The sequence below is a fragment of the Aulostomus chinensis genome, chromosome 23 (genome assembly GCF_037954235.1).
Source record: "Aulostomus chinensis isolate RoL2024-O1b breed Wild chromosome 23, RoL_Achi_v1.0, whole genome shotgun sequence".
NCBI lineage: Eukaryota > Metazoa > Chordata > Actinopteri > Syngnathiformes > Aulostomidae > Aulostomus > Aulostomus chinensis.
This window is the reverse complement of record NC_141342.1, coordinates 12,263,220-12,272,928: the sequence shown is the minus strand read 5'-3', so window position 1 is coordinate 12,272,928 and position 9,709 is coordinate 12,263,220. Positions and strand designations below refer to the sequence as shown.

Sequence of the window (9,709 nt, the reverse complement as noted above, 5' to 3'; positions counted from 1 at the left end):
CAGTTTTTGATGAATTAAAATGAAAGAATCAGAAAGTTTCTTGCTTTTTGGGGTTTTTTTGTGTGTGAAAATGTTACAGAATTTTGACTGATACTGCAACATCTTAACTAAACTACATATACTCAAATATGCAGATACTGTGATTGCGAAGCAAATTTCGATGGTTTTTTTTTCAAATTTTTCTGGCTTTATTTAAATGTAAAAAAAAACAACGGCATTTTCAGAGCTTTTCATGCTTGTACAAACCCAAACTGAAAAGCATTTTGATGGAATACGGTATGATGTTCATGTTGTTGTTTTTTTGTTAAGAAGTCTGTAGAATACAATTTACAGGCAGGGAATATCTCCGCAGCACAAAAGTATTTCTTACATGATATAGTTCAGAGTTATGTTGTAACACATTTCAGCAAGTATTGCACTGTGCTGTATAGAAATTTCAGTGCAATTTGATATATCGTTGAGCTCTAATAACCCTTGAAGGTGCATGTGCATGACAAGGAATTAGTAAAGAATAAAGAAAGTCAACCATCTGATAAACCGTTATAATCTCAGTCATAGACAAGCATGAGGGAATAGAAACTACTTGGTCCAGAACTAAAGATCCAGATATAAATATATTAATCATGAAGTTAAGGTGTGACTAAGCTATGAGTTGCGACGAGCAGCAGCTGCCGTAGGGCACGTGGCTTTTTGTGCGGATTACCCCAGCTTTATCCCCAGGAATAAGAACTCTTTGCTGATTGGTCCTGCTGAAAGCATGCCACTTGGCCAGCTCAACAGGTTGCTTGCCTGGAATTGCACCTGTCCAATGATGGTGTTTCAGAGACCAGAGTTTCCAGCGAGGGGGTCAGAACTCTGCTGAGGAGTTCTACGCGTGGCCTCGCTCAGGATGTAAACAGTGAGGAACCAGAACAGTTCTAAATGTAAGGGCAGAGCCTGCAGGGAGTTGTTATGGTGCTTTACAAAGGGCCGCGGCTGTTGGACTTTGCTAAAACCCCTTCACATCTTCAGTTCAACAAATATGTTCTGACGGGTTACCGGCCAGTGTCCACGGCTCAAGAGTGCCTCAGGAGCCTCTTCTACATGCACAATGAGCTGGGGAACATTTACTCCCACGGTAAGTCCTGGCATTTACTTTGATTTGAGATTTGATGTGGTTCAGTCTGATGGGAACTAAACTAAAACACAATGTAGGTTCATTTTTTTAAATGCATCTGATGTCATTACTACAAATCTGGTATTTCTCACCTTGCTCATCCCTCTATCTCATAGAGGGACGAGCACAAACAAAGGTCACCTATGTCCACTACTCTCACTTATGGCCAGTTATAAGCGCTGACAGGGGTGTGTAATGAGGATATGGGGTATTAGCTATAATCTGCCCTGGGAATCCCTGTCCCTGGAAATATCCTGCTGTTAACTAGGTCTTTAAAGGATGTGTGTGGTTGGCCGACACTTCTCAGCTTCTGCAAGTTAAGTTTTCCATACGTTGAGCAAAACACACAAGAAAAAATACTTTGGGAGCAGTTTCAGAGCACGATTTCTAATTTGTACTTTTGATTAAAGACCTATAAATCCAGACGCAAGTTCCAGAAATAGTAATATATCAACTGCCTGAGCTCAGGATTCTCACAGCTTGTGAAGGAGGATACTTCCCTGCTCCATTTTCTCCTCGCCTATCCTGTAAGTTCATTAAGCCTAACACTCTTACTGAGGGGAAGTGACGGTATTAGCCTCGGTCAAGGCTGTATCTTCCACCTTGTTCCCAGGAAGAACAGAAGAACCACTCAGAACATGAAACTCCTCGTAATGTTCTGCGCTATGTGATATTTGCTTGCTGTGATTATTAACATGTCTCGGCAGGTATCCCTTTCTTCCTCTTTTTGGTGCTGCTACCTTTAAGCATTCCATGGAGGGAGGTGGAGTGCCTGTGGATCTGTGTGGTCCATTACCTGGCCTGCCTCAGCCCCACCGTGGGCTCGGTGGTCTACCATGTGTTCATGAACCACGTAGGAGGGGAACATGTGTACGATACCCTGCTGTCCCTCGACATGTTTGGGGTCTGCCTTGTTAATACTCTGGGTAGGTAGTTGGCCGGAGAACCACAAATTGATCAGGTGTGATTTATAGTATTTGGTTCTGTTGTATATGAAGTGAATATACTCCAAAACATTAAATATAACTTTTTTTTAAAGCCCAGTCTGTAGACATGGTATCTATGGTTGGCTCACATGTATTGGTGAGCGATGTCATCATTCCCATCTATCCAGGTCCTGTGAGTCTTTTCTTCTACAAATCTACGAGCATCCGGTATCACTTGTGGCAGCAGACTCACAAATGTTGCTTTTTGTTGCTTTAAAGAGGCATTTTGTTAAAGTGTAGTCGCTAACAGCTAGCATTACACCCAACCGGTTCAATGATACGTAGGTTAGTAGAGGTGAATTCACTGTCGCGTCTTTCCCCTCAGGTGCGCTTCCTATCATCCACATCACCCTTCTGTGCTACCCAACTGTGCAACAGACCGCCCTGCTGGTCTACATCGTCCTGTCAGGCTACGGCATCTACTGCGCCACTACCGCCCGCACTAACGTGCTACGCCTGCGAGCTTTCGTTTGGCAGGCCCTGTTCCGCTTCTCCCTCTTCCTGTACCGGGTGTACGGCAGCGGGGTGGGAAGCCCAAACTCTCTACGACTCTTTGTCATCATGGACTCTTTGGCTATGGTGGGAGGGTTGGTGAACATCATCCAGATCCCGGAACGTTTCAGCCCGGGTCTGTTTGACAACTGGGGCAACAGCCACCAAATCATGCACGTGATGGTTATCTGCTCTATAATATACCTGCACTGGGGCACCTTGGAGGATTTAGACTGGATTAAGACCTTCCAGTGTCCTACTGAGTGATTCATTTAATTCACTGATATACATGCAAGGTTGCACTGGTAGACTTGACACTTAGGAGAAGCAGTGATGCAGGAGGTATGAAGACAGGAGAAGCTCTAAAATGCACTTTAGTCCTAGCTGCCGACGCTTCACAAGAGAAGTTTCTAATTGGACAGAAAAGAACGAGTTTACATTGTTTGAACTGCTGAACCCAGATGTCACTTATACTGTATGTCACATTCAAAATCCTGCATACTTGATTTTTAGTTAGTCGAAATGCAGTAGTTTTGGGTCGTGATACCCATAACCAAAGTTTTTGATTGTAATATATATATATATATATATACTTATTTATAATAAATTCTATATTTTTTATACCCGGTTCCATTTTCATTCATACATTTAGAGAACATCTGTGTGACAAAAAAAAAAAAAAATGACACCAGAGGTTGAATGCTTCTGTTGTGTAATTGCAAGAAAGATATACTGTATATACACTTGAAAAGAAAAACAAAAGCAATGATTTTTTGTTGTTGTTTTTTTTTTTTGTTGCTGTTTTCTAAGTGCCACGCTAAATCTGAACTGCTTTCATGTGGACTTGGCAACATCAGACACATCCATTTTCATTAGCATTCATAGGAGATGTCCCTTCAAACCAAAGGTTTCAAAGCTGCGCTGAATCAGGTGAAGTTATGGCCACTCAGATTTCAAAGAGGTGAGTGAAGTTGCAGGAAAAAGGAATTCAATAACTGGCACAGCAGCTTTAGATTTTTTTTTTTTTTTTTGCAACACACAGAGTGTGATTTTGTGTTCTCCAACGCTCGATGACCTTTCTCTCTTAGAAAAGATCCCTACGGTCCGTTTCTGTCAATCTTCATCTGAGCTGCTATCATCCTCGGCTTCTGACAGGTCGGCGATGGGAAACCTCAAGATGGCTGCCACTCCGCTCAGCTGAGTCAGTTCTGGAGGAGATGGTCGGAGATGGCGGTGTGTTACTCATGCAGGTCATACCATCTTAAGGCAGCTACATGCCAACTGCATTGTGCGTTCGCTGTTGCCTTCTGACAATTATTGAGCCTTCGTTGTTGTTCTGGCGCTCTGCAAGTGTGCAATCAAATCTACATTCAAGTTGGGGGCTCAAGCGCAGCTCAGTGTCGTTTGTCAAACGTCTTGGTTGGGAATTATCCACACACGTCACAAACAATCCTGCCAACACTATGAAAAAAGACTTTTCAAGATGTCATTCAGAAGAAGTGCACTTACGTTCCCCGGACACGTGAAGGCTTGAGAATATTCTGCAAGAAAAAAAAATTTAAAAATAGAGCGTCATCAGCGGAACGCAGGTTTATGGTTCCATGCAGAGACTGAAGCTGGTCATGCTCTGGTTGACAATCTGACTCTACGGTGAACTGACAGACTCAGAGCTCATATTTATGCTGACAAAAGCACATTATAAGACACGTATCTATAATGGATGTGGAAAAGAACTAGTACCCATATATTCAAACACGGACAGTCACTGTGCCACCTCAGCACGCTTGTTAAAAGGGGGTAACATAACCGATACCTGACGTTGCCGCCGTTGTCCCTCACGTTGTCCACCAGACGGACGTAACGAGCCCTGGTAGCGATTTCCTGGTGCCTTGACGTTCACATGGAGACACACAAGCAGACTTGATTTACACACGCGCGCACACACACACACACACAGTGCAGAATTTATGTGAGTTAAAAACCACAAAGGCTGCGAGGGAGGGACTATGGACACTGAATCTCTCCAACGATTCTCGTGATGCACATTTTTATTGGTGTAAAATCTGTTCGACTTGTTGGTTGGAAGCAACTTTACAGAAATATCAGCTGAAACGGGGTGAGAATTCTTTAAAAAAAATGGATGGATGGCTGGATTTGAAAACTTTTAAAAAAGAGGCACGATGATGTGACCGAAACATGCTGCATCTCTCTGTATCTACCTGAACAACTTATCACTTATCAGGAGGGTGTCAATAGCGAGGGCGTCAGCAGCTTTCTCCACATGGGCCAGTCTGAGGAGGAGGCGGGGATACAGAGGCTGTTGATTATCAGCGACCATGAATTCGTTGACATTTTTCGCCGTTGTGCCCCTCCACTCACCCGTAGAAGGCTCTGTCGGACTCGTGCTGCAGCATCTTATAGAAGTCTTCTAGGGCTTTCACCTCTCCTGCTGCCTGAACGATATTAAATACATATATTTTTAAAAATTGCATTTAATACATTGATTTGTGTTTTATGAAGTCAACTTTGATTTATAAAGCAAACCGACAAGAGCGTCTGAAGCGTATTCACCTTGGTATCGGAGAGCCTGCTCGTCACTGTGGGATCCGAGAGGATTTCTGGAAAACGACGCACATTTAAAACCCCTGTGATGAGATGGAACCGGCGTCTTGCCCTGAAACACCTTCTCCTACCTTTAAGCGAGTACTTATGACCTGATGAGGAATGGACCAGCATGAATTTGGGTCGATTCTCCAGTAGGATCTTATTGTCTTGTCGCACAGCCTCCTTGAAGAGGTAGGTCATGAACTGGTCCTTCACAAAACCTGGACTGGCTACGAGGATGCACTTCACCACTAGGACATGGAGGAGGGGAGAAGCTGCAAGGTTACCTCAAAGCCGGCAAAGAGGAATTTATGACGAGGGGATATCGTCGTCGCACAACACGCATTTGAAACAAACAAACAAACAACAAAAAACAATGCAAATGTGTGTTGATTTGTGCACGGCAGCCTTACCGTCAAAATTAATGTGGCGAAGGATTGCCTGCATGACAGCCTCATAGAACCTCTCGAGCGCCTATAAACACACACACACACACACACACACACACCAGGTGTCATCATGGAGGGGTGTGGAGAGTTAACAGGGACGGCTGCTGTGTTTGGCTGAGGAGGAGACGTCGGGCTTCCTGCGTTAAATGTGCGTGCCCTCGGTTTTGATACTAGATTCCAGCGATATTCAAGAGTGCTCCTGACCGCTCGTAAGCAGATGCGGACAAAAACACGCTTGTGATGTGAAATACTGATCTGGCAGAAAAAGAAAAAAAAAATTGCTTCATGAAAACACAGGAGGGCATTGTTTCATTTATTCAGCCCTCTTCATTTGAAGGTTTTCTGGCATGGTATGTTTAATAACCAATGATTAAGGATGACATATTCAAAAATTATGTTTTAAAATAGGTTTCGCCTTACGCACATCCCACTCCACCTGTTTTCTACACCACTTATCTGTTACTGGTCACGGGGGGGGGGGGGGGGGCGGAGCCTTTCCCAGCTGACATTGGCCGAGAGGCGGGGTTCACCCTGGACGGGTACACACATCACACTACACACAAATGTCACTTCATATTTTCGTGGATTTATTGTGCTTTGACCTATTTTACTTTGTGCAAACGTGACAGCGCATTTCAACGGTGTTAACATATTTGCTTCCTCTGCTTTGTTCACTCTGCTCAGAAACTGAGTCGCAAATGAAGGCCGTCTCATGATCAGAGTGGCTGCACCTGTGGTCCATCCACCGTCTGTCTGTCTTCCTATTTGAATTTTCTCAAGTCTGCTATGAAATCAACAGATGTACCTTTTCGTGCTGGGTGCAGCTTCCTCTTCTCTTGCGAGGGATGGTGACCTCCACTTTTGCGCGCAGCAGTGTCATAGCAGGGGTCACCAGAACCAGGTTGGCGAGACCCTCCTGCATCACCACAGCTGCGACGTCTGCTTTCTGGGTGGCGTCGCATGCCTGCTCTGCAGAGCGGACCGGACACAAGTTACTGCGGTTTTACTTGTTAGTGGTGAAGGAGTTCGCATTTAATGTCTGATTTTGCAAAGAATTTCAAAAAACATTCTTCTAGCAGTGTCAGTGACATGAGTCAGCAGCCCACCCACCCACCCCACACTCCTTCAAATGTATGAACCCATCTGTCAGCTAACTCTGTTGCCATGGTAATATGCACTCTTTGTTGCTGCATTTGATTTAAGGAGAAACCTGTTAAAATGTCATCCTGTCAATCAGGCCACACACTCCCACTTGGATGAGACAGATTTTGTTCATTTTAGGATGGTTGCTATCTGGAAGCAGTATTATTATGGACAGTTCACACTGCAATGTAGCTGATGTGAAAAAGGACAATGAAAATATTTATTTTGCCAATATTTCTTAGGAATATTGTATTGGGTCAAACAGCCCTCATTCATAGGGGAAAAAAACAGCTTTTCAAAACCCTTGACTTGATCTTTTGAGGAGGAAATTCAGGAAAATCCATTTTGCAGGAAGAATCTTTGAACTTAGGATGGAAAACAGAGCACAGCAGTCCTGGTTCCTGATCTACCAGGAATGTGTGCTTGCATGTATGTGATTGGACAACATCCTCCCAGCTGGATGATGTCACGTTACACTGAAGCAATAGTAGAGGCTGGTTCAGCTTTTTCTTTTCTTTTTGCAGGATGAGTGTATTCTTGTATTTTTTGGCAGAACTCGCCCAGCTGAGTCAAGCTCCCGTTCAGCTCGCCTAGAGAACGTTCAGCCTTTGCTCTTCCCTACATCTGTGGGTAATATTCACTCCAGGCGTCGCTTTAACCACGAGACATTTTTCTACCACACGGCATTCTCTGAACTTCAGCTAGCTTTTGGTACAAAGAGTTCTAGAACCTTCGCTGTACGAGGGGGGAACTGCAGTCCATGATTAAATACGAACACAGGAGAACCCGCTTACCAATTCTCTCCAACACAACACTGTCCCAGCTCTTTTTAGCGAGAGTGAACTTCCTGTTGAGCTCCAGTTCAATCGTGTGGTAAGCCCCCATCTGAAGTAAAAACACAGTTAAGACACCCCTCTTATTTCAATCAGGATTTCACAAGTATGGCAAAAACTTCCACAGATGACTGAGTTTACAGTTCCACACCTTGACATACTGGTTCTCCTCCAGGTTTGTGCCCTTCACTCTCAGTTGGCAAGCCTGGGAGTCAAAGTCAATAGTCTCCACACACAGTGTTAGAGTGGTCCGAACTCTGGAGCTGCCAACACTTCCTGTATTGGACTCTGTCTGCACCTTCCTGTAAGATCGGAGGGGGTTTAGTTGGGAATGTGATTCCATGCATCGAGTTCTCCATGTATGTGAGACCAAAATGCTCCTTGATTGACAGACAGATTTCAGGTGAGAGACAGAAAGCGATGGAGACGAAATAAACTCTTTACAAAATAAATCTGTTCAGATATCAAAAGCTACATGCTGACACACACTTGAAAATGAAGGCAAGAAAGGTTCTGTCACCACATAAGATCCATCACAAGTACAATACTGATCTTCTAGAGGCCAGAAGTTCACGTTTTGACTAACAGAGAGGATACAGACAGTACCAGCCCCAAAGACAAGCATTTGTACGCTTCTATATACACACTGGTACTGCTGTGTTTCAGAGCGTATGAGCATCTGAGTTTGGCTACATTGTTTATAAGCTCAGAAAGGCACAGCACACTGATGCCGCACTGCCTGTTACCTGGTGAAACCCAATCACAGAGGTAGAGATGGGATATCGGATAGGGAATATTAGAATCAGTTGCTGATATCGACCTTATTCAAAGACCGACTGACTTCGGAATGCCGGTACTGATCCAGACTGATCAAGATTTCTTTCCATAGCTTGTACAGGTCCAAATCGAAACAAATTTGAACGGGTGTCTCTTCACCTAAAGGCAACAACTTTGTATGCAGAGCTTGAAACAAACAGGTTATAAGCCTCTTTCTCTTATATTGAACTTATTCAAGCTACTTTTACTGTCTGGATGAGAGAGGTTATCTGTTACCTGATAGTAGAGGCTCTCAAGCTGTCCCCAACCTGCAGCAGGTTGTAGGTGTGCCACATATCCTCTGCCTCCTCAGGCATCAGGGTCACCTGACTGAAGAAATGTTTACCAACAATGACTGACAGTTTGATTTAGGATTACTAATGATAGTGATTAAAAGGGCGGGATTCATGGTAAAATTTTAATTTGTCTGAGATCCTAATTTAAAACGTCAAGCGATTCCTGGGGTTTGTTTTGTTTACTCACCAGGGAGAGTGCCCTGCCATTAAAGCTGAATTGGAAGTGACGTTCAATGTACAGTATGTCCATATATGTATGGGTCTGGTGTTATTAATACTTATAAATAAAGGGAATATGGCGATCACAAACACGTCTCTTCGTACAGGTCATTTAGTTGTAGTCAGCAAAGCAGCATGCTGGTTAGCTTGCTAACGTGAGTTATCACACGTCACTCACCCGGCATTGTCCTTTTCAATGTCTTTATGAAGCAACTTCATGGTCGGACGGCTTATAGATGGTAGCAAGAATATTATCCGCGCAAAACAATCTGTTTACCGTTTATCTGAGTCAAATTCATGATTACCTAGGATAGCCTAAGCCATTTCTTAACTTCTAAATGAATCACTAGCTGCAAGTTGCCAGGCGCTGGGATATTGCGTCATGCCGATATACGTCGTGAGTCCTTCCCACCCCGGTCACTTCCGTAAGTGTCGTTTTACCGTACAACAAACAAGAAGCGACCAAAACATGAATAATTTGATATTGAAAGACAAATGTTGTGTGTATTCTGAATTGCTATGACAAAACTCCAAATTTAGGACCAGCAAAACGCGAGCAATACCGAGAATTATGTCATTTTTACATTTTGCTTTCAGATAAGCAAATGCTGAAAGACATTGAAAACAACCAATCCTTGAAGATACTGAACCACACAAATCCCGCCTATTAGCAAAACTGACCAATGGGAGCGCGGGATCTGTCGAACCACTTCCG

At 43.7% G+C, this 9,709-nt stretch overlaps 2 protein-coding genes across 2 annotated transcripts; one reads left to right on the top strand and one right to left on the bottom strand.

Annotated features, from left to right (window-relative positions):
• The first annotated feature begins 757 nt into the window (after nt 1–757).
• Nucleotides 758–3,213, top strand: paqr4b (progestin and adipoQ receptor family member IVb). The gene is made up of 3 exons (XM_086194697.1): nt 758–1,117; nt 1,864–2,082; nt 2,468–3,213. The coding sequence occupies exons 1-3, from the start codon at nt 952–954 to the stop codon at nt 2,899–2,901; spliced, it is 819 nt and encodes a 272-aa protein (XP_086050823.1). The 5' UTR covers nt 758–951; the 3' UTR covers nt 2,902–3,213.
• A 389-nt stretch (nt 3,214–3,602) lies between these two features.
• Nucleotides 3,603–9,403, bottom strand: pelo (pelota mRNA surveillance and ribosome rescue factor). The gene is made up of 13 exons (XM_086194686.1): nt 9,173–9,403; nt 8,717–8,809; nt 7,815–7,965; nt 7,625–7,715; nt 6,493–6,656; nt 5,652–5,712; nt 5,328–5,489; nt 5,206–5,252; nt 5,014–5,087; nt 4,854–4,925; nt 4,448–4,522; nt 4,144–4,175; nt 3,603–3,842 (listed from the first exon to the last, which is right to left on the bottom strand). The coding sequence occupies exons 1-13, from the start codon at nt 9,211–9,213 to the stop codon at nt 3,748–3,750; spliced, it is 1,158 nt and encodes a 385-aa protein (XP_086050812.1). The 5' UTR covers nt 9,214–9,403; the 3' UTR covers nt 3,603–3,747.
• Nucleotides 9,404–9,709: the final 306 nt, after the last annotated feature.